Consider the following 25,600-nt stretch of genomic DNA (forward strand, 5'->3'; position numbering starts at 1 on the left):
AGTATGCTGCTGTGCGGTGCGGATTGGACAACAAAAATGGCATGTTGTCCCTATTTCTACCTCTCGGTGCTATCTTAAAGATAATAGGGTTCGTCAGACAATTCACATTCTGTCAGCATTTACTTGACCATTTAAAATAGTTATGTTAAATAAAAGTTAACTGAAATAATATATGTATTAAAATGACAAAAGCATACAACAAAATTACTACAAATTTAAACCAAAAAAAAACAAACTACTATCTATATTTATTTTTAAAAAACTAAGTCAAAATATTTAAACTATAGAAGCCTGTACAATATGTCACCTGCATCAAAAAGTGTATCAATACCAAATAGATAAGAATTACAGGGGATAACAAAACATTTAGATTTTTGACATTCCTTATGACTCTTCCTCAAGTCATGGAATAAAGAACCTTTTATGGCATTAATGTGGTGCCATATGGAAAAGAGCACTCAGAATAAAACAATAGTCGCTAGTTTGACTGATAGACAATAGACAAATGAATCTGTGCAGCTTGTTTAATACACTTGGTATTTTCTTTCTCCTTTAATCTCTGGTTACACCACCTGGTAAAGCCTCTCGAGAGTTTTGTCAAAAATCTCCCATTACACACTACTTTTATCATTTCAGTATATTTTTCAAAAGTGTAGAGCTGCCTATTCCGTTCCATTTAAAAATCTCAATGGTTATTTGCCTGGTCCCTCAGATGTCAGGCATCTCATGTAAATTTCTACGCAAAATCTTTCACACAAGGGTTTACTTCAATCATTAAAGAAGGCCTGCTACTTATTTAATTCTTTTTCTTGAAGACAACAAAGAAAAACAAATCAAAGAGACAAACATCAAATGGGGTGCTGAAATTGTTACACCCACATTCACCACAGAGATTTGCTAACAAGCTCAGCACAAAAAGGAGTGAATTTTCCACCTAGATTTATTTCGCTCAATTTCTTTTTGCAACCCCTCCTCCTCCATCTCTGTCAAATATATCAGTGGGCTGTCAGATAGAAATCATTGCACAAACAAACAAAACTAAACAACAAAAAACACAAACTAAAGACAAGTGACAGGACCACCCTAATAAGATATTTGATACACCTACACGCAACGAAAAAAAAATTACCTTCATCTTCATCGTTAGCTGTAACGGTAATGACCACAAAGCCCACTTCTTTGTCTTCCTCCACGCTGATCTCATATACAGGCTGAGAGAAGGCTGGAGCATTGTCATTAACATCTGTGACAAAAACCCTCACGTAGGCTGTGTCTAAAGGGCAGAAGAGGTGTGCATTACTTCCAGATCACATCACTGCATATAGTCTCTCAAGAGAAAAGGCGTTCTTTATGGATAATTAATTTATAACGCAAACCAAGATGGGACAACAGAACAAAAACAAAGTCATTGGCATTCATTGTATGATGAAATGTAATTATCATCGAAGCTCAAGTGAAATGTAAATATGTGCGTATATGTATTTTTTTGCACAACCGTTCTAAAGTTTGAAGTTGAATAGATTTTTAAAAATGTTTTTGAAAGAAGTTCCTTATGCTCACCAGGCTGCATTTGATTCAGTAAAAACAGTAATATTGTAAAATATTTTATATATTTTAATAATTTGTTCTAATTTACTATATTTAAAATGTCATTTCTTCCTGTGATGGCAAAGTGTAAGTTTAAGCAATTATTATTCCAGTGTCACATGATCCTTTGTAATATGCGTCGGTTCTCAAAAATCATTTATCAATAGTTATCAATATTAAAAACTATGCAGTTTTTTTCAGGAATGTCTGATGAATATCAAGTTGAAAAGAACAGCAGTGATTTGAAACAAACATTTTTGTATCAGTCTCATTTAATGAATAAAAGCCTTAATGGTCTCATATACTGTAGCTTTTTTGAAAACATATTTCCAAGAACACAGACTTCATAGAAAGTGTTAATGGGAAATTATTATTTGTGAAAACTTGTAGCAATGATCTATTCTATAAATTAGATTAAACATCCTAATGACTGTTTAATATTAAAACTGCAGTCTTATTATATTATACTCCGCCTATATTACACAGAAATCCCTGGGATGGCATTAGTTCTTCATTAGGCGTGACTCATTGAAGTCTTAATGAATGGAGCTCATCCTGGAGGCTGGTGTGCCCTGCTGTAATTGGTTGGGGCAGCTGTGGCCTAATGGTTAGAGAGTTGGACTTGTAACCCAAAGGTCACAGGTTCGAGTCTCGGTGCTGGCAGGAGTTGTAGGTGGGTGGGGAGTGAATGAACAGTGCTCTCTTCCACACTCAATACCCATGACTGAACCCCCAGTTGCTCCCCGGGCACTGGATATAGCTGCCCACTGCTCCGGGTGTGTGTTCACGGTGTGTTCACTTCTCACTGCTGTGTGTGTGCGCACTTGGATGGGTTAAATGCAGAGCACCAATTCCGAGTATGGGTTACCATACTTGGCAAATGTCACGACTTTCACTTTTTCACTTTGAGGGGGAAACAGATTAACCGAGGGGTTAAGAAGACATGCTTGATGGATCACACCTGTGTTGGGTTGGCCCTGCTGACCGGGTCGGGCCGACTCTGAGCTGTCCTGAGACTGGACCTCGATTAAGTAGGAGCCTTTTTGCTCACGGTCAAAGGTGGCCCGGGTGTGGATAATGCCTGTATAGGAATTAATGCTGAAGAACTGTGAGTCGCCACTTTGATCCTTCAGAATGATGTAGTTAATCTAGAGAGGAAAGAATGCCAAACAAGATTAAAAAAGAACTTTGCATCAAGGTAGTTTGAGAGTTTTAATGCCAATTCACATGCAGACTGATGGCGATAGTCACCAGATAACAGTACATCACTTCTCAGACATTTCAAGACCAGACTAACAGAGAATCAACAAAAAAACTGAAAACAAGTGCCGACTAACACCAACAGAGGCCAACAAACACAACAAACCGACAAAACTAAACACGAAGATGTGTGTTGTCATTTCTTTGCATCTGTCGGTGCAGTGTGAATCGGCCTTTAGAGAGAACCAGGAGGGAACATTATCAGAAGAGTCTCACCATTCCATGGAGACCAGAGTCCAGGTCAGTTGCTGATACCTGAGCAACTGAAGTGCCAATCTCCGCACCCTCTGGGACCGTCGCCTCATATGTGGATGACATGAAGAAGGGAACATTGTCATTCACATCTGAAAAAAAAGAGAAAGCAATCTGTTACAAATGAACCACTAAAGAAATCGTCAGATGGATTCTACTGAAATGTTCTTTTGGGAACAAAAAATGGTCTTTCCATGGCATTAATGCAAAAACACCCTTTTGGAACCTTTATTTTTAAGAGTGTAAATGCAGTGGCCCCAAAAAGTATCTGAAATTTAATTGCATTAGATACAAAATTACGCACCTGCAATCAAAAGATTCTTGACAATTGTCACTTTTCTGAATATTTCACTATTTCTGACTGCCATAAAGTACCAGTATATCTACTATTATAGAATTAAACAATTTACTTGAAAAATTTGCTTTTGCAGTCTTTCTTTAAAATATACCCAACTTAGTTTGATATTTTATATCTAATTCAATGGCATTTTTAAGTGTGACTTAAAAGTCTCTTTCAGGGTCATTTGTTGGTCTTTTCATTATTTTTATTTTAAGGCTTCGTTCATTGTGATCACGTTTGGTTTGAGGTTAACTCTTCATAAGTTAGGCAAGAATAAGTGCAGGTTTTAATGTGTGGATTCACTTAATGCAGGTTTACTGTCTGGATTCTCTGCTCTTCGCAGATTACAGCCCCTCTAAACTAGTTTTTCCGTGGGCTTTTTGTCTCCTTTTCCCTCTATTTCAATCTCCATTTTCCTCTTAATTAATGCTGATGTGGTCTCAAGTGATGTGTGTCGGTGCCAAAGCTCTTCAATGTTCCTATTACACACACACACACCGTTGCTCTACGCCCCACCCCCCACCCTTCGCCTGTCATGCACTCATCAGCGCTCTGGTTTTCCACATACACTCAATGACAGCAGAGAACACTTTTGTGTACAAATGCACAACACAGGCTAAATGAGCTATGAAGAAAGGGAAAAAAAACATTAGCGTCAGCGGCTCAAACACAATCAGTGGATCAGATCAGACACTGCTGTGCTTCTGAGAAAACGCGCTGGCATGAAATGCTGATTGCTAAACTACCGCAAATGTGTTTACCTCTCTGAGGGCACACAGGCAGCTTGGAACCGGTTGTCGAGGCATATTTGTAGCGCACTAGTGAGAGGTGTCAACATGGACTATTATCATTGTGTCAGATTTATGCATTTTTGTTCTCTTTCTTTCTCTTTGTCTTATACAAAGGATAAAAGTAGCATGGTGTTACCATGATTTCTAGACATGGTACCATATATTGATAATGGTACAAAAGATTTATACTCCAGAAAATGCTGTTCTTTGAACTTTCTATTCTATTCTATCTATTGTTTAAATGTACAATAAATAAATGTTATATATAGAAAATTACCCCAAAGGTGTGGTCCTCATATTTACGTTTACATATAATTCTGATGTAATTTATAGAACATTAAGGTATCTCTCACCTGTGATGTTGACATAGACAGTGGTGAAGGAAGCTAGTGGTACAGCCGCCACATTCTGTACACGCACTCGGAGCGTAAAGAAGCGTGTCGTCTCATAGTCTAGATTCTCTGCCACCAGGATAGAGGCAGAACCGTCCCTCCGGTTAGGCTTGATGTAGAAGCGCACAGGCATGTTGGTCTCGGGAACCTGACCTTCCTCCAGGTTGTAAGTCACCCTGGGGTCACCAAGAGGGGATGTCGCCTTGATGGTCTGTTGGGAGGGGGGAAATGAGCTTTATGTTGGTGATATAAAATGAAATATGGCCTACATGTTGAAATGTTATGACTTGAAAAGGGAAGATGTGTCAGTAGTGATGTGAAGGTTCCTGTTACGTCTAAAACCTTTTGATGTGCATATGAGTTTGTGTGTGTAATTGGGTAAAAACCGCTTGGATGTGCTATAATATTTTATATGATTTTTTCATTGTGAAACATATATTAGAGTAAGATGTAAAAACCTTCTCCCAAACCTCAAACATGATAGTTAGCATTATTTGTGAGAAGGCATTTGAAATCAGCAGAACCGTCAGTCAAGAGTCTGCTGACTGCAGCGTGTGAATACATTAGACACAGTTCATCTATAATCCATCCAACTGCTTATCGAACTGATATTGACAGTTATGAAGTAACTTTCTGCAGTAGTAGTTTCCAGACTTCTGTCTCACAGAGCTGCATTATACTAACAAAACAAAGTTATTTAAGGAGTAAGAAATAGATTTTATAACCATAATTAGTATATTACTTATAATTTAATCAGAGCAGTATTTCTCTGGCTTAAAATAAATGAATTAGATAATTTATTCCAGATCCTAATATACTATATTAACAGTGATTAAACCAGCGATGAACATAAATATTTATGTTTTACTAAAAAAAAAACATATAAAACTTTACTACTACTTGGCTGTTTACCTGAATAAATGGAATTTTTTTATTGTTCTCATACCTTGGCTAGAAGTGCAATGCCACAGCCTAAAAGCCAAATTCATTGTTTATTCTGTGTTCAGCCAAAAACATGTGCATAGTACTTGGATACAAGACATACAACCGATTTTGGCTTGGAAAATCCAATATTACAGCTGGAAATTGTCTGTGATGAGAACTCAAATATCTTTTAGCTGACTAAAAAACACATTTAACCCAAAACACCATCAACCAAATGACACTATAAAGCAAACAAAACATTCCAGAGACAATACAGCCAACAGCACAGCAAAGCCAACAGTCAAAAGTCAAAGAGAAAGTCCTAAACCATCTATGGTCATCCAGAGTAATGAATGCTTGGCATACAGATGACAGAGAAAAGGGGTTAAAAGGTAGAGCAAAATACAGGTGTGTGGAGAGAGAGAGATGGAGAAATGACGAGTTGTAGAGAGAGAACATGGGTCCAGTCAGCCATTAAATCAACCCTAGCCATGGTTTTGAGAGCATCCGCCCGCTGCAACACAGAAAACAAGCATCTTAAAAGCTCTGTGGCTTTTGCTTCCTGCTTTTAAGGGTTGGTTTTGCCATCCGGTATGCGTTCCCCAACAGAAATGACCTATTCAGTGAACTTATTTGCCACAGTCACTTTGACAGATCTACTCTAACTTCCCTGACCTATGCTATTTTGACTGTCTCAATACTGATGCAGATCTCAAACCTAACAATTTTATTGTAGTAAAGTAAAGAAGTAAATTTCATGAAGATTTTCCAGCATTCTATGACATAATGCAATTGTAATACTGTATATATTTAAATGAATACATTAATTTGAATGAATTTAGATAGAATATTTCCTACCCAAGGTATCATTAATGTAAGTAGTATATAATTTATTATTTAAATGTAATATGTACATTTTAATGTGAGGGTTTATGAAATAATTTCACAAAATAAAAAAATAAATACAAAGAGAAGTACCATAAAGAATTAATTTTTTGATGAAAAAAAGTATTTTCTTATGCTTTCAAAATTAATAGATAAAATAGTATAAAATGGCATTCATACAAAGAACTTGTGAGGCCTAAAACAGTCACTTACACACTCTCAACACACCTCAAAACGGCATATTTTGAGATAAAAAAAATCCCTCAGAAGTTACGTAGGCTTGTGCTCCTGTCCATTGGGACATCTTGCCGTCACTTCAAAACCTTAATTTCAACTAATTCATCATGTAGTTGACATTTTTATCCAAAGTGACTTACAGTGCAGTTTCTACAGGGAAAATCCATCTGGAGTAACCCAAGGTTAAGTGTTTTGATCACGAGTACACTGGTGATATTTCACAGATCAACCGTTGTGGGATTTAAACCTACAGCCTTTCATTTACCAGCCCACCACTCCATTCTTTTGGTTAACCACCCGTGGGGTTAAACTATTCATACTACCGAAAGTTCCCCTATTCAGCTAAACAGAAATTTGGTCAACTTTCAAATCCCAACCTGTCTAATCTTCCCTCCAAGAGTTTATTAGTGGACGTCTCTCAGGCTTGATGAGAACGGCGTTCTCATTATCCATGCACACGAACAAGGCTCTTTAAATTACATCCTCAAGGTTGCAATTACTGCTTTTGAAAATGTGTTAATTAGCATTCCTTGAGATAATACCACAATGAGCTGACTGATATTTAAATTTTTAATTAGTTAGACAGAGAGACAGATAGATAGATGAAGAAGAAAGGCGAGGGGGGAGGAAGTGAGAGCGAGAAATGAATAGGAGCACTCGATGCACAACAAGGCTACTCAGTGTTGCTAATGAATGCATTATACTGTTTAACAAGCCTAATTGTATTTAGAGTTCTGAGGATGAATTAGCATGAAGGCTCCCAATGCACAGAACAGATTTGAACTGCCAGTTGCTACAGTTATTTCACATTAGGGAGTTCATACTGTATTTGCAGGGTTGAAGTGAAAGAGAGATAGACTGTAATTGTTGTAAAGCGCTTTGTTTTTCAAGTCATATTACAGGGAACATCAGTGTTAGAGTTCGGCCGTCAGTGTGGGCGTCGAAGGTAGGGAAATAGAGACACGTGAAAGGAAGGATAAAGAAAATTAGCTTGTTTGTCAAATTGTCAAGGTGCGTTCCATTAACAAAGCCAGTGATTGCATCTGAATACTTGTGCGACCTGTGTTTTGAAACCCCTCGACTGCAATTATAATCATTCCATCCAACTAAAAGAAGTGTGGAGGGGCTGACAAAGTAGTGGTTGAAAAGTACTGAAACTCAACAGAGTGCAGGAAGGGAGGTGATAAAAAGCTCTGAGGAACAACACTTATCGTGTTTTCTGACTGAAGAGACACCGAAGGTGACCTCCAGGTACATCCTCCATTAGCAGAGCTATGAGAGTGGGCAGGGAAGCACAGATCTGCTCTGACACACTGCCCCCAGGACCATCACCTTCATATACACACTGTGGTGAACTTAATGCTAACACACACACACACACACACACAGATGTGCAGAAACTTAAAAGCTGAAACTACAGATAACTTAGAGAGGTTATACAGTACAGCTTAGACAGTCTAATACAGCTACTGTGCTAAATTTTCACACTAGTCATAGCTGATTAGGCTAGTTAGTGCTGGTTTGGTAATGGTCTAGCTTGCTGATCAATAATAAAATTTACATTTATTTATTTAGCAGACACTTTTATCCAAGCGACTTACAAGTAATTTATCTTAGGGAGGCAATAAAACAAGAAGTGCTAGAAATACTATGTTTAAAACATCATCTATACAAGCTTCAACAGGGAGGGATTTATGAAGGCAGAGAAGTTTTTTTTTCTTCAAAAAAATCATTCACCGAGTCCAGTTATATTAGTTAAAGAAACAGTTCAAAACAAATCCTAGTGACTTTTTTATGAGGGTAGTCCCTAACACCAACATTCACAGGATATACCACCATGATTCAAGATCAAAAGAAACATATGTAAATACTCATATACTAGAGCAGCGGTTCTTAATCCTGGTCCTCTTGTCGCCCCACTCTGCACATTTTGTAAGTTACTCTTATCGTTTCAGAGGTTATTCAAGATCAAAAGAAACATATGTTCCTTTCCATTCTCACAGGATATACCACCATGATTCAAGATCAAAAGAAACATATGTTCCTTTCCATTCTAACTTAATTCTGTAGTAAATTTTTAAGATTTATGTGCATCTTGGCATTTCCATCCAGCATTTTTTAATGCAATATTCCAAAATGCGCATAAAAATAGGTTGATGGAAACATAGCTACTGTGTAGGGACCATGTCAATCAGAACACAGTTCATTCATGGAGCTCTCTTCTAACGAGCTGGGAATTTGAATCCGGTTAAACAACAGAGACATGCAAAATACGCAGAGCGGGGGGTTGTGCGGACCAGAATTAAGAACCACTGTAGACAAAATAAAACTAGCACAATTAGAAACTATTGGCCCTGAACTGGCAACAGGTACAAACAAGACCATAAATGGAGTGATGGCAGAACAAAACACATTCTGAGAGCTGTCGTCTCATGTCCTGTATAAACAAAGAAAATCAGTTTACAAAATCAGAAAAAAAACGCACAAAAGGACTGAAAGAGACAAAGAGTAGCTGGTGAGATCCGGTGCAGAGAGCTGTTCAGAAAACATGTCTAAATGATAAGATGGGTAATGACACTCCCAGCAAAATGATCACAGCCTGAGGTGCCATGAAATTAGCAATAATTAGAAATCATCTCATTACACAGCAATGGCATCAGAAAGAAAAAGCTGATCAGAGATGCCTTGCGGTGGCTCTTTTTCAGTGCTCGTCATAAAATACGCTTCAGTGCGGTCACATTGGATATTGTGCCCTAGAAAGTGACAGTTTTACTTACTGCTAATACCCTGCTAATAGCAGAATTCATGCTGTGTTGGGGATCAGATTATATAGAAATACACACATACATTTATACATTTAAATGACACAATATATATATATTTGTGTCTATACTTAGAATTGAAAACATTTTGTTCAGAGCAAAGCCTAGTATAAATATGAAAGCAGTGTAGGTTAGAATGCTATTCGCATAAGTGAGGATGTTAAGTAATATAAATAATTGAGTGAAGTGAGTTCTATAGAAGGTGATTAGAGAGATAAAAAAAAAACTACATCTGTATTAAAATACTCAACGTGCGGCGTGTGGATCAGTACATTAGGACGATATTAATTTTCTTTGACAGGGATGCTAACAGAAGCCCCCAGAGGAGGGCGGGCTGTCAGGAGATGAATGCAGTTAACTGAGCTTCACGCTGCTAGTCAAGTCCCAGCCAATTAGAAACTACTATGCAACATGCCATTTTAGCTCTTTTCCTGTTCTTCATCCCATTGAATACGTACAACGTAGACGGTGGATGTGCATATAGTAAATCTCTGTTCCAAACACCTTATCTTGCTTTATTATATAGGTTTGTTGAAGTTCTGGGATTGCCTTATCCACAAATGATACATATTGCTTATTATAATGCAACAGACTGTGGTTGCTTACCTTTTGGAAGAGCCTTCATGTGGAAGTGATGTTTAAAAGCTGTCAAAGTAGGCAGCTAAGTAGGTTTTACAACAGAACATCTATCTATGAGTGTTTCTATGTACTTCCCATTCAGTGTAAACAGGTTTGTAAAAATGACTAGCAAAGCATTCCGCACACTAAAACCCATGCCGATGCAACCACCCTTTACAAGCCAGCGGGGAAAGAAGGTATTTTAAGATCAAACATCCCACCTAAGCCTATTTTACATCCTGTGGCAACACGAAGAAGAGCACATCCCCACCACAGTTTGTGCCACCGAGGATTGCTAAGACAGATGCGGAGGTTCATACAGATTGTAGAATAGCTGGCAGCAGCCAGAGGAAGCCGCTGATGTCAGGGAAACACAGTGACTCCAGCAGAACTCCTCCTGGCACTCTTCACTGATAAATCTGCTGTATGTGAGGAAAACGGACTCGCAGGACTGGCCTTTTCGCCCCTTTTGAATGAATTAGAATAGAATGTTCAGACAAGCAGTCTGCTTGAGTTTGCTGGACAGATGAGGTTGTTTGTGGATGCTGATCTCTCTGTGGGTACAAGCTCCCAGACGAATGTAAAATGTGACAGCGAATGAAACAGGCCGAAATAGCAAACAAGATGAAGGCTGGATAAGATGTGACAAGCCTTAGCGGTAAGAAAGTCACATCACTCTACCTTTGCTTATCAACAGCACAACAAAGCAAGAGGCATTGTTAGTGAAAACCACTCCTCTGTTTCAAAACCCATTGAACTGCATTTAAAGATCATAAATGCGATCCTGATGCAAAGGCTGTTACAAAAAGCAGGTATCTTAATAATGCAGATTTGCTTGTTAAAATGTATCATTTTGGTCAAAGGCAGCATTGCATTTATTTTTTGAGTAGTCAGAGATCAACAGAGAAAAGCTTAGAAAAAATAAAACTAATATGGCAGATGAAGTAAGAAGTATTTTGATTACAATATATACTTTAAATGTATTGAATACTGAGAAATACTGATAAATATTTAAATAATAATAATAATAAAAAAACATTTGTGTGTACTATGTGTGCTTCACCTGTTTTGAAATCAATAGTGAGTCAAGTATCTTGTGCACGGATTGCACTATTTGTATGACACACAGATGAGTTGCTATGTTGAACATTTCACATACTACATGTCAAAAGAGCAAAGAAAAGAACACACACATACACACACACACACACACACACACACACACACACACACATAGAGGGTAAAATAAGTATTGAGTCACCATTTTTTCAAATATATTTCTAAAGATGCTGTTGACTTGAAATTTTCACCAGATGTCGGTAACAACCCAAGTAATCCATACATACAAAGAAAACAATACAAATAATTCAGAAATTAAGTTCTGTGTAATAAAATGGAATGAGACGGGGAAAAAGTACTGAACACATGAAGAAAGGGAGGTGCAAAAAGGCATGGAAAGCCAAGGCACCAGCTGAAATCTATCAGTAATTAGAAAGCAATCCTGCCCTTAAGTCAGTGGAAATTAATTTTAGCTGGTTCAATCCCAACACCTACAGTACAAGGATGATGAAGATGAAACAAGGGTGGACATTTCAGCAAGACAATGATCCCAAACACAGCCAAGGAAACTCTCGATTGGTTTCAGAGAAAGAAAATAAAGCTGTTAGAATGACCCAGCCATTCACCTGACTTGAATCCAATAGAAAATAAGAACTAAAGATCAGAGTTAATAGAAGAGGTCCACAGAAATTTCAAGATTTGAAGACTGGGCTAAAATCACACCTAAGCAATGCATGAGACTGGTTTCTCCATACAGGAGGCGTCTTGAAGTTGTCACTACCAACAAAGGCTTTTGTACAAAGTATTAAATAAATTTCAGTAGTTCAATACTTTTTCTCTGTGTCATTCCATTTTATTACATAGAACTTAATTTCTGCACTTATTTGTTTTGTTTTCTTTGTATGTATGGATTACTTGGGTTGTTATCGACATCCGGTGAAAAGCATGCGTGTGTGTATATTCATGTGTGTATATTCAAAATATACAATGAAGATCATGAAACATCATGTGACATTGAAAAAGTAAATATGCTGACAATTCAGCTTTGCCATCACAGGAATGAGCTGCTTTTTAAAATATATTCAAATATAAAAAATAGTCATTTATTATATTTTTTCAAATAAAATTTATAGTATTGCTATTTTAACTGCATTTTGATCAAATAAATGCAGTCTTGGTAAGCATAAGAAAAAAAACCTTACCAACCTGAAAAATCTTGCCAAACCCAAACTTCTGAATGGTAGTGTATATAATTATATACTATTTTACCAGTTAGGAACAGCTGCACAATCTGACTGACTGAAAAGCTATGCTTTTAATGTTCCATGGTTTTTAATTATGAAATGTGGTTGTGCCTCATGTTTGGCATATTTCACACTCTTACAGAAAGCAGAGAGGAAACTCTGGAATATGAACATCTCACCACTATTTTGGTGTCGCGCGGTGTGTTCTCAGGGATCGTGACCCAATATTCCGCCTGCTCCCACTGCGGGGGCTGGTTGTGCACATTGGTGATGATGACAGTGAGGTCGACCGAGCTGCTCCGACTCCCTCCGTCTGTAGCGATGATCTGCTGGCTGATCCGTGATGTCTGTCAGGACGAGAGACAGGTGATATAATCCAGCCTAGGGGCTTATCAGCATACACTGAAATAATACAGGTTGTCACTGATACCGGTGAAGACAGGCAAGGTTTTTTGTCAACGGGGTTCAGAGATGAGAGAAATCCCTGATACTTCCACCTGAAGAATTGGTCTCCATTATCCATTTCATGTATCACATCCAGAATATCATGTACAGCAGCTAAGACCCTAGATGTGTGTATGTGTCTGTGTTTTCTTTTTTTTTTTTTACTTTAAAGACTCCTTCAAATGACTCATAATTGAAAAGCACTATTAAGATTGAGTCAGCAGTAAACTTCACTTAACTGGCTTCAAAATGTTGGCTTTTTCAGGTCAGAATGAGGGAAAGGAAGAGGCAGACAGGAAGAGACAGACGGAGAATGAGAGAAGGTAGGAATAACAGCAGGGGGGCAGTTTAAGTTGTCAATTTGAAGACAGGTGAGTTTAGTGTGAGTGACATCGTCTGCCTTTCTAAAACTGATCCACTTGGACATAAGTGATGCAAGGCGGTCAGACTGGCTAATGAAAAACCAGACGTACAGTATATACATCTTAATGACCTGCTCTGAGGAAATTGCATACACACCCATTTCTGTTAAGAGCGATGAAAGCATGTTAAAAGCAGTGTAGTATTGGACATGAAATGTGAATTAATAAAGTCCAGACTCTGATGCTTTAACTGAACACTGCCATCACTTATGACTCTATAAACAAGATGCAGGAGATTTCACTGGAGCATGGCCTGTCTTTCTGTCCATGGCTCTGTATGCACATACAGCGTTTTAAATGTCAAATCAACCCCCGACCTCTCAAAGCTTATATAATCCAGCATAGATATGAGACAGACAGACAGCCATTCGTGGGCAGAAAAATGAAGACCATGGCATTTCTGCCAAGACCAACCAACACACATACACATGAATGGATGTTTCATAAACTATGGGAATTTTGGCCTTAATTACTTAAAGTAAACTCTCTTAGAACACACTTCACACTCTCACTAGTTTAATTTGTGTATTAGTTTTTATTAGAGCAAATATTGTTGGTCATGTTGAAAATGATGCCATAACACTCTCATTTAAAAAAAAAAAAAAAAAAAAAAAAAAAAAAAACAGAATAAATACTAAAATGATTTTTTTTTTCACTGATGTTTACATTATAATATCATATGTTTATGTTTATAGTCCTAGGATTGAAAGTCTGGGTCTCAGTCAAAGGTTACAAAAATATAAAAGAAATAAGTTTAATTATAACTAAAAGATGAAAGTTTGTTAGTTTAATAAAAAAAAGCTAAAAATAATGATGTTTAATAAAATAAAATAAAAATGATTAGGCAAGATCACTCTCCCACATGAATAAAGGAAATATTTGTATGCATATTTTTATGCCTATTATAACAGAACGCTGTCCCTCCAGACTTAAGGTTTGTATGGATATATATATATATATATACAATCTCTTTGGGACCCTACCATGTTTAATATGCAAAAAAAGAACAAGATTCAAAAAAAGAATAAGATCTGGTCTCTCTGGAGGATGAAAAATGTGTGTTCTATAAAACACACACATCCAAGACAAAGTACCTGTACTACAATAAGCAGTACTGAGTTTTCTCTCAACAGGAATGTGTGCATGTGATCTTTAAACATAAGTTTGTTCATATAAGTTTGCGTATGTGTTTCCTTTAGGGATAAAAACCAAAGGTTAACTAAATCTGACAAACCTCAATTTGGAGACAGCCTCAAAGAAAAGAAAAAAAAAAATATATATATATAAATAGAGCTTTCTAACTAAAACAAGTAAAGCAATACTATTATAAATCCTTAATATTAATATAATATATATAAATATATTATAATATTTTAAATAAATATAAAGCAAAATGCAACAACTGTATTTATTACTAATTATTAATTCTATTTGTTGAATCACATATATATTTATTTCATTTTACATAGGCATATTTCTGCCCAGGTGAGTCTGCCCAATAGAATTTACTTTTGCTTGGTAATAAAGTCTATTCCATTTTGAATGGTACGTAAATGTGTGTGTATGTGTACCTGTGAGATGGGGTGGTTGACGTAGATCCATCCTGTGCTGGGGTTGATGTGAAAGTAGGCTGGGTTCTGCTGGGACAGAGAGTAGGTAATGGCTGCATTGGTGCCCTGGTCATCATCATGAGCCGCCGCCCTCAGGAAGCTCGTCCCAACCGGCGTGTCCTCACGCAGGAAGTCTGTCATGTACAGGGTTAATGAAGGCATCAACAAAAACAAATAACAACCGTCTAAAAAACAAGAAATGTTTGCTGCTATTAAAATCCATGTGCAAAAAGAATGCCCGTCCCAGTCAGTACCGCTTTTAATGTGATGAAAAGGAATTCTGACATCAAACTTACTGAACTTATATTTGCAATTATAAATAATATGACTTCTAGGCTAAGCAAGCTTTCCAAGACTGCATCCGACTGCATCAAAAAATGATTAGTGACGTGTTTATACTGTGTTCAGTGCATTAAAGCTCACCTTGCTCAGACTGTTATGCATTTTTAATATTAAGGTTTAATGTGCATTGACTACACTCAGGAATACTGGACTTGAGAATTTGTTAAGCTTGCAAAATCCATTACTGCCATTAAGTGCAATGTTAAAGGTCCATCTATAAATGTTTAAAGAGTTCACAGCTACAGCGTGAGTTGGTACTATGTTCCTGCTCTCCTATCAATCCTTTATATATCCTCACGGCAGACGAACAGATCTTTAGTATCGTCAACAGATCCTATCACTACAGAGGACCATTTGGAAGATTTCATACAATAATATCACTATGTAATCATCTACAAACTTGAAAAAAAAAAAAAAAAAAAAAAAAATTACTTTTAGACTTTCAGACAAATATTCTGTATACTGTAGCTAACATTGGCATCTATTTGAATAGGTCTTTCATAAGGGTTATAAACATTGGTGGTTCTTACATTGGTAGCGGCTATTCTCAAACTTTGGGTCATTGTCGTTCTGGTCAGTGATGAGGACAGTGATCTGACAGATGCCGATGAGGGGCTCCTGTGCTTGGTCCGTTGCTGTGACCGATAGTGTATACTCTCGTTGCCTCTCTCGGTCAAAACTTACTGCCGTACTGATAACACCTGTGCAACACATACAATGCACATTTCATTTGGTGATTTGCAATTTTTTTTAAATTTACAACAAGTTTAATGCAACTAAATGGAATGAATTTATGATTTTGTTTTTTTTGCACACACTAGGACAGAGGTCCCCAACCACCGGGTCGCGACCCACTACTAGGCCGTGGAAGAATTGCTACTGGGTTGCAAGAATGTTCTGGGAAGAATGTGTATAGATGTGACACTCTGTTATTTATTTATGTTAATGATTGTTCTAATTATTCTGTATTTTGTTTGTATGTGATTGATATGGAGTAGCAATTTGACAATTTCATGTTAAAAAAGTAAATGAAAGATTGCTCTAATCTGTCATATATTAGGTCTTAAACGGATAGCAGTTGATCTGTGAAACATACGGACGAAACCCTATACTGTTCGGTATGCACGTGATTCGCAGATTAATTTGCCAGTTTACACGTTCAAGCAATTTTAAACCACAAGAATAAGAAACGAAAGAGAGCTCAATTCGACTCACACGCTGTTCTCGCACACAATCAAAGCGCAGTGTTTCAGACAGCGCGAAAATACGGAGTTGTGTATATGTCATAAAATTAGCTTATGTCAAAACGCTTCATGGCATTGTCATTGTTCTTTTTTTTTTTTCTTGCTTATCCGAAAAAAATTATCCGATCTGTGACAAAAAAAATTATTAATATATTTATTTTCTGAAATTTCTATTTTATTAAATATAAAAAAACTCAATTTAAATAATATTTAAAATTTAAATAATAATTGTTTGTTTCATACATATCAATGGTGAAACAAAGAATAAAGAAATGCATTCTGTTTATGTTGGGCTGAAGGGGTTAAAGAATGAGGCCCACTGACTAGAAATGCATGACAACTCATGTTCAATTGCATGTAATCAATGACCTGGTAAAGGAGGAAGGAAATACCTGTGTCAGGGTTGATAGTGAACCCAGGTGAGGCCCCGTCCCTCTGCATTATCCCGTACTTGACCTCCCCGTTGACCCCTGTGTCGGCATCGTGAGCCTGCACGCGCAGCACAAAAGTGCCCGGGGGCTGATTCTCCAGGACCAGTGCATTCACACTGTAATTGTGGCACTTTAAAGAAACAAAACCAGGGTTTCAGACATGGATAATAATTCAAGAAATGCCAGAAATATGTACTTAGCGAGTGCCTTGATAAAAGGCCAATATCAAGATCTCAAACAAAAACTAAACAGTACTAGATTGATGCTGGTCATATGGTTTCTCATAATAACAGATAAAGAGCAAGAAAAGTGGGAACAGGACACCAAGACATGACGACAGAGAGAATAAAGTTTGTATTTAGGATAAAGTGTTTATAAATTCCTCTTTTGAAGTCCATAATAGGAGCACACACACTCATAATGAGGCCTCCTTCTTCCTCCTCCTCCTCTTGCTTTCTCATCATGCTCTCATTACAGAGCGGGCATCTGGCAGGGCGTCCTGGTGAGCGGTGCCCACAAGGGAGCAACATGTCAACTTAAGGCGATTAATCAAGTGACTAGATCGATACCGGGGCTAAAAGCTGGAATTAGCTTCCCTCCCAGCCTCTGAAAAGAATTCTCACTGCGCTTTGCACTTCACACCTCTCATTGTCTTTCGACACACATATTCTCACCCATCTGAGAGGGCTTAGGGAGGATTTCCCAGTTTAGCAAGGAAAAAGACTCGAACAGATAGTCTATTGCCATAATCTGCGGTGCTATTAAGAGCGCCGGCAACCAGCGACTACAAAGCAGTGTGAGGGTTTGTATTCGGCTGAATGTCGAAAAGGCATGTGCGACCAAGATGAGGCAGTGTTTCTGGGTGAACCTCACAACCTCACACTTTTGGGTCATACTGCACTTCAAAAGAGAAAAAAAGATATAAAGACCATTAATTTTTTTGTGACAAATTATTATTATGTTTCTACGGAAGCCTGTTTCCCCTACAGATTAAAGAAATAAAAAATGTAACTGTGACTTTTTTTCTAAAAAATTGAGACTTGTATATTTTGAGAAATTCCGAGACATAATCTCAGAATAGCAATATATAAACTCACACTTCTGAAAAAGTCAGATTTGTGAAACATAAACTCTGACTTTCTTTCTTGCAATTCTTTTGTCTTAGACTTCTGAGTTCACATCTTGGCATTCTGTTTTTTTGTTTCCACCATAAAATAAAAATAAAGGCAATTGCGATTTCTCATAATTCTGACTTTTTATTGTTATGATTTTGAGTTTATATCTTACAATTCTGACTTTTCTTCTCAGAATTGCCAGATATAAACTGTTTCACAAATATATCTGGCAATTCTGAGAAGAAAAGTCAGAATTGTAAGATATAAACTCAAAATCATAAGAATAAAAAGTCAGAATTATAAGAAATCGCAATTGCCTTTATTTATTTTTTTAATCCTGTGGTTAATTACCATGTGGTTTCACATGGTAATATTTGTTGTACTGTTTTAAACTCATGATGACTTTAATAAAACACTAGATTTGCATTTCCCTATGGAAATACCAGTGCTTACAATGCAGTTTTATGCAGTTACTGAAATTTAAGACTAAAATTCAAAAGTGATCACAATTCAGTTTGCAAACAGATGTAAGAAACTATCCAATTCACAAAGTAAATATAACGATGTCTCTGTTTCTAATTACATTTTAGATCTTGAACTTCATATATACTCGCATTTTATATACTGCAACATTCCATTATACATTATAAGTCAATTTCATTTTTGGCTTTTAAGTGCTAATTTGCAATGCAAACATTTTCTTCATTTTCTTTATGCATAATATATTTTCTAATATATTTTATTTTGGGGTGATGCAAATGTGTTTTGTGCAATCATTTATTAGCTGCACAGAGCATAAAGCCATCAAAATTCAAGAGGCATTTACAAACCAAACACAGACTACAGAAACAGAAGACTGCTGAGGTGTTCAAACATTTTTTATGGTAATATTAATAAATTATCATTAATAAATGTATTTGATACTGCATTAAGTCACTGCTTGATGTAAAATCAAGAGTCTTGAAACCAGTTGAGAACCAGTGATACAGTACAGAAGGAAAAGACTCTGGTCAGCAGGGCAGGGCATAGAGACAGAGAGTGAGAGGAAGGAACAGGGCCAGATGTTGCCCCTGGGGCTCACTTAGTGCTTCTATTTCATATGCATCCCCTGTGCTGGTGAGTAATTCCCCCTTGAAATATTCATGGGCAGCAGCAGAGGAGGTGGCAGCGGCAGCAGAAGTAGGGCCTGTGGGGCTCACGGAGAGTGTACAGGGACATGATTCTGCCTCCTACACACTCACACACAGCCCTCCTGCACCACCGGCCTGCGCAGAAAAGCTCTCCCACCGGAGACCTCCAAGAGCCTTTAGATCTCCTTCTGCCAGCTGTCTGCTCTTCCCTCAGCTCTGCTTTCACCTGTCTCTTTCTCGCTTTGTTTCATTTTGCACACATTCTTTAATATTTGCTCTCTTTTACTTGCTCATTTTGGGGCGAATTCATGAAATAGCGTTTTAGCCAGATGTACAATATCGTCAAACACATTTTTAACATCTTAAAGAAGTCTGGTTCACAGTCTGCTGCCATTTAGAAACAAACCTGAAAACTGAGAATTGTGTCATAGAAAATGCATTCAGCAATGATTTATAGTTTTTTTTAGTGAATTGGGTTATAAAATAAGACTGTGTGCATGTCATCATGTCATCAGTAGACACAATTCATTGTATATTGCTTTATCTTACAGTATGTTTTTCGCTCTCTTATTTCTGTATATTAGCTCCCACCCATCATACTTTACTTTTTCTCCCCTCAGACTTCAGCTCTGTCTATAAACACTGCCATTAGTGAGGTGTTCACAGTGTCACTGGTATTAAAAGCCTGAGGCACTTCATGCTAGGCAGATTTAATGAGAGAATATATTTGAATTCTGTACTCGTATCTAGACCTCTTCTCCTGTACACACTTTTGGTTATGTTTCCTCTCTGTCCGCTGATTTATTCTTTCAGCTTATAAATCACTCACTAGAAATGGACAATTTTTACATATGGTTTCAAATCTTTTAAACCTCACCTCATCAAATACTGGCTTGTTGTTGTTGATGTCATTGATGCCAACGATGACCTGGGCGGAGCTGCTGAGGGGGAGAGGCCCACCGGCTGAATTGTCATCAGTTGCTGTGACGTTGAGGACATACTGAGGCCCACGCAGTTTAGGAGGAGGACTAAGCCGCAGTTTGATGATGCCTGTAAATAATTAAATACAAATTGAGTGCCCAAAACATTACATTCAGTTCAAACTTTGGAACATTCTGTGTTAAAGTGTATTATTTCCATAATAAGTATGGTGCAAAAGTATACTTTATTTTTCACAAGAATGAACAACCAAAAAAAGTCGCTGTCAGGCCTTTTTATGAATACAAACACTTTTTTACCCAAGGTTAACATTCATATCTGTAAAGAATGACAACTGCTTTTGTGCATCATGCTTAACAACCTTGAAAAATGGGCTTCTAATGATTGCACAGTCACCAAACAACCGAGTAGAAGGAGGTTGTGCGCAAAAAAAGTGCTGCTGCATCTTTGAAGTGACAACTCCACGCAGCTTTTCTGAGTGCTGAAGCCATGGGCCATTTCTCTGTTCTGGACTGTAATAGGTTGGGTGGTGGAACAGCCATGCCGAGAGGCTGATAAGACAGGAGAGAGCTTTAGCATACTGCTGTTTTCCAGCTCTCAGGCATAAAATGTGCTGGTAAACAAACGAAAAGCAAACACTGCAGACAAATGTAACCTTGAGACTAAAAGCGCATAGGCAGGCAGGCATGAAAACAGACAAACATTGCATTCACACACAAGTGCACACACACAAAAAAAACAAGAGCTGTAGACCAAAAACAACACAAGGGGGTTGTTTTTTCTACAAATACCACAAACGTGAGTTGAATGACGGATTAAAGACGTGTGCTGAGCAGACAGGAAGAGGAAACACGTTTTTTGATTGCTTTGGATGTTCTTGTTAAAGACAGCATCCCTGAGGCCTTGTACCAGATGCCTGGACGCTGTTACCAGAGCAGCGAGCTTTGAGTTTGCATCCCACTTGACTCACCCTTCTGGTTGTCCAGCTCAAAATTGCTGTCTTCGTTACCCCCGGTGATGGCATACGTTACGCCATCCCCGTCTGGGTCTTTGGCGTGCACAATGGCCACTAGAGTCTCCGGGCCGGCGTCTTCTGAAAGAAAGGTTTTATATCTGCAGAAAGAGGGAGACAGAGATAGATAGACTCAGAACATCACAGACCCACCATCTGCTTCCCCTACACGGCCTCTGAAGTGTATCCCAGGGCGCACACAAACAACCATGCGGTCCCTGCACTGAGAAGAACCAGAGCAAATCCTAACATAAACACACACACATACTGCAGCTCTAATGATGATACACTAGCACCAGCTCCCTTATGTGTCTCCCAAACTCCTACCAAGGGAGATGATGTTCTCAAATAGAGCTCTATGTGTGTGTGTGTGTGTGTGTGTGGACGGCTCGCTTGCTTCACTGTGATTGTTGTCTTTCTGCTGAATCGGACCAAATGTCTGCCTCTCCTTCTGGCTACATTCAATAAATGCCAGAGCCGTATAGTCTGACGCTCAGCTTTCGCAGGGCCCTCTGCTTGGATCTGCTCTGATGAAATCCCATTGTGACCAAAAAAGAGTGTAAAACTCTATATTCTTAAGCACTCCAAAGAAATACTAGGAAAAAGAGGGGGGAAATAAAATTGAAAACTAAACCTAAAATAGAACAGAAATAAGCAATGGAATAATAAGTCAAATTAATTTTTGTCAACTCAAATACTACAATAGTGAAAAAATAAATAATCGAAAAGAAATTTGAAATACATTTATTTTATGCTAAGTGTACTACAAATACATTTACATATTAATCTACAGAATAAAAATACCCTGCAATTGTACCTTTAGTATACTAAACTGCTATACTTAAAGTCTGCTAAATTCGAACAACTAATTTTGTACTTAATGCACTTTAACTGTGCGGAAATAGTGCTGAAGTTCAACTAAAACTACTTAAGTATATTTGATTGTGCTAAAGTGGAACCATTGCAAGTATACTTCAGATGCACTTTAAATATCTTGAATTTAAAGACCAATATTATTCGACATTATGCACAATTAGGACTCCAAATAAAGTTTTTAATTTTAATTTTTATATCGAGCAATATGCCAATTAGTATGAAATAAGTGTATTTTAAACACATTTTTTTTTTCCCGGATACTTAATGTCCAGTTATTTATTTTATATTTTATACATACATTATGTATTTAAGTAATTAGTGGGATATAAGTGGGATAATGTACAGTCATTGTAAAATAAACCCAAATTTTGAAGTAAAGGAATCTTGAAAGGGGTTTATTTTGCATTAACCTACATTATTCCATGCATTTAACAACTATTTATATATAGAACAATAATAATTAGAATAATTTGTTTGTTTTTACATGTTTATATTTTATTTCTAATAACAATGTAAATAAATACATAAACTGATTTATTATGTGAAAAGAAAGAGACTGCGGAGTGATATGAGAGATCAATGTTCAATTTAGTTTTGTAGTTTTCAAATGCAAATATAATTTAATTTTTAAATGAAAATCTACTAAATAAATAAATGTTTCATTCATTATGTGAGAAGAAAAAAATGGAGTGATTTGAGAGATCAATGATTAATTATATAGCTGTGTAGTGATTATATGCAATATTTGATTGCAGAATGTTGTGACCAATCAGAATCAAGTATTCCAGAAAGCTTTGCCATCAAAAGAAAAATGAAAGCAGACAGTAGAGAAGAATCATACATAGTTTGTGAAAAGACAGGGGCTTCATCGTTGACGTTGGCCATGCGGATACGGATGGAGGCTGTGCCTGTGCGAGGGGGCGTTCCCTTGTCCACAGCCACAACCGTGCACTCGTACATGTGGTTGGGTCTCTCATAGTCCAGCCTCTGACTGGGGCTCACCACCCCCTGAGATGAGATGTCAAAGTCCACACTCTGGATGAAGTAGGACAGTTCTGCATTAAGGCCTGTATCACAGTCTCGTGCCAGAACTAGAAAGAGAGAGAGAGAGAGCCAAAAGAGCCGTGTTAAACATCAGGTCACAATGAATAAAGGCAACAGCTAGCAATAACACAGCAGTAAATTGTGGTGAAGGCAACCTTGGCGGAGATCTGCTCTGGGTCAGGCACTGAAAACAAATCTCAGTTCTTAATCATCTCTATGCTTTTCTCAGACAGCTGTGTTCTCATTAGGCCTGGAAAGTTCTGATATGGGGGTATTCACTATCAATTACAAGCTTTAATGTCACTATGACCAATGCTTGTGTGGCTTTGAGGATGGATTTGTGTGTGTGTGTATGTGTATGTATCAGAATCAGAATCAGAAATCAGAATCAGAAAGAGCTTTAACACCGTGTCCTAACCATGCATGCAAGTTTCCAGTGTCAGGTAATTTGAAGTGACAAATTCAGCCAGAAGATACTTAATGCTTTATTAAATCAAAAGAAGAAAATAAGAAATAGTATTGTGCATTAAAAAAAAAAAAAAATCTTTTAGGGGTGAATTCAGATTGATTATTTGATATGATATAAATATTGATTGATTGTTTTACTGATTAATACAATAAACAATATATTTAATAGATATTAAAGTTAAAATATAATGACAACTAAAATATTATAATTAAAATAATAATTACAACAATTTGACACGCAACCAAACAGTAGAAAAATTTTTAATCAAAAGCTTATTACGCTTACCAAGGATGGATTTATTTGATCAAAAACATACTGTGAAATATTATTACAATAAAAAAAGATGTTTTCTATATCAATATTTTTAAGTAAATATGTCATGTAATCAACAGGAATTATAATATTTTAAAATATATTAATAGTTCCTTTAAATTTTAATAATATTTCACAATAGTACAGTTTTTACTACATTTTTGATCAAATAAATGCAGCATGGGTAAGAGAATTTGTTCAAAAACATAAAAAAATCTTAATTATTACATAAACTTTTGAATTTTGGTAGTGTATATGCATAAAATAATATATAGATACAAAACTCAGAAAACTCTTAATATCATATATGATTTCAGAGTTTTGTGATATTTATGCCGTAACACAGTACAACACTAAAAAGCTTGTTTGAAGTTGTTGGACTTCTTGTGCTAAGTGCTTTTTAAATTACGTACGGTGTCATATTAATAGAGCCAATATTAATTAAAACTATGTAGCGGAGGCCAATTCTATATTTGATCAATTTAAGTGCCCATCTGTCAATGGCACGGCGAAAAGCTGCTGTTGACTGAAGCAGATCAAAAGTAAAAGTGGAGGAAGGCTTTGCTGTCATTAGGCCCACAGCCAAAGTCAGGGTCCTGTATCATTATACTGCAGGCAAGCTGTCATCACACCCAGCCAGCCAGCACACTCATTTACTACAGCCACATGACGGCCCTCTAATCTCCAAGGCAAATAGCTAATGCCCACAGCAGTAGCGAGGTTCAGCAGAAACCCTCTTTCTCTGGTGGTTAAACGGAGGACTTGTTGCGGCTGTAGGAAGCAGGTGGGTAAGGGAGGGGGTCGGCGCCCCGCATGCGTATAAACAAGTTTCGGAGTGCCCGTGAACGCATGTGAAGTCATACAGCCAGGATTCAAACAGAAGGTTCATTAAAAATACAAGCCCTAATACACCGTCTCTTAGGGCTACCTATTACCATATTTAATGCATGCGAACGAGAGACCAGGGCTAAATTAAACATACCAGTTAGGCGGCTTGGGAGAGAGAGAGAGAGAGAAAGGCTGGTAGGAAGGTGGGCTAAGGTTGGGCGAGTTTTAAGTGCGTTGCTTCGCCGTGCGCTAAATCCTCTCCGAGAAGTTTTCTGTACGATAATTGGAGCGCGTTCTGCACTTCTCTTCCTGCTAGGCCCTATTAAAAGCCAGCACCCAATTTACAGTCTAATCCCGTTTTAAGGTAAACAACAATAATAATCTTCTCTCCCTTCTGCCAGGCTTTGCACAGTCGACGATTGCGCTGTGTTTTTCTTTTTTTTCCCCTGCACACAACAGAACACATTTGATAAGCAAATAACAGCCCCAGCTGGTGTTCGTGTGAACCTGCTGCTTTTACACGTTGTGAGCGAGAGAAAGAGAGCGAGGGAGACGAAACAAGAAGAGAAAGAAGATACAGAGACAGAAAAAGAAAGTTGTTTTGCGTACCGCACTAAAACAGAGAGCCAACTGGAATCAGAGGCAGGAACCATTCTGTTTGCATACGGCGAACAGTGCGTGTTTTCATTGGGTGCAGCGATATGTAAACATAACTGAATTGCATAAATGCAGTTGGCATTCTAAATTTGTGCATCTGCCTCACAAAGCACGCGGTCTGCCAGGTCTGACTCGCTTCTGTTCCTTGTTGCTTTGCTTTTCCCTCTTTTCTGCTTCTTTTCATCAGTGTTGTAGGTTTGTGCACAACAAAGTCGAAATGAAGAATAGTTAATCACTGAGAATTCTGTGGAGAAGGAGAGGGGCTCTTTGAAACGGTGGGCAGCACAGAGCTTTTCGATCTCTGATGAGCGCTG

General features: G+C 37.5%; 1 protein-coding gene across 4 annotated transcripts in view; it reads right to left on the bottom strand.

Moving 5' to 3' along the window:
- LOC109106509 (neural-cadherin-like) overlaps positions 1-25,600 on the bottom strand; it is a 140,389-nt gene that overhangs the window by 19,322 nt on the left and 95,467 nt on the right. For all 4 annotated transcript variants that reach the window (XM_042741491.1, XM_042741493.1, XM_042741494.1 and 1 more), the window contains 11 exons: positions 22,818-23,067; positions 21,059-21,201; positions 20,027-20,199; positions 16,866-17,034; positions 15,760-15,930; positions 14,849-15,021; positions 12,591-12,758; positions 4,584-4,833; positions 3,064-3,191; positions 2,549-2,735; positions 1,130-1,273 (listed from right to left, as the gene is read on the bottom strand). In XM_042741491.1, coding sequence (XP_042597425.1) covers positions 1,130-1,273; positions 2,549-2,735; positions 3,064-3,191; positions 4,584-4,833; positions 12,591-12,758; positions 14,849-15,021; positions 15,760-15,930; positions 16,866-17,034; positions 20,027-20,199; positions 21,059-21,201; positions 22,818-23,067 — 1,956 coding nt within the window. The remainder of the gene's footprint in view (positions 1-1,129; positions 1,274-2,548; positions 2,736-3,063; positions 3,192-4,583; positions 4,834-12,590; positions 12,759-14,848; positions 15,022-15,759; positions 15,931-16,865; positions 17,035-20,026; positions 20,200-21,058; positions 21,202-22,817; positions 23,068-25,600) is intronic.

This window comes from Cyprinus carpio, chromosome B16 (genome assembly GCF_018340385.1).
Source record: "Cyprinus carpio isolate SPL01 chromosome B16, ASM1834038v1, whole genome shotgun sequence".
Lineage (NCBI taxonomy): Eukaryota > Metazoa > Chordata > Actinopteri > Cypriniformes > Cyprinidae > Cyprinus > Cyprinus carpio.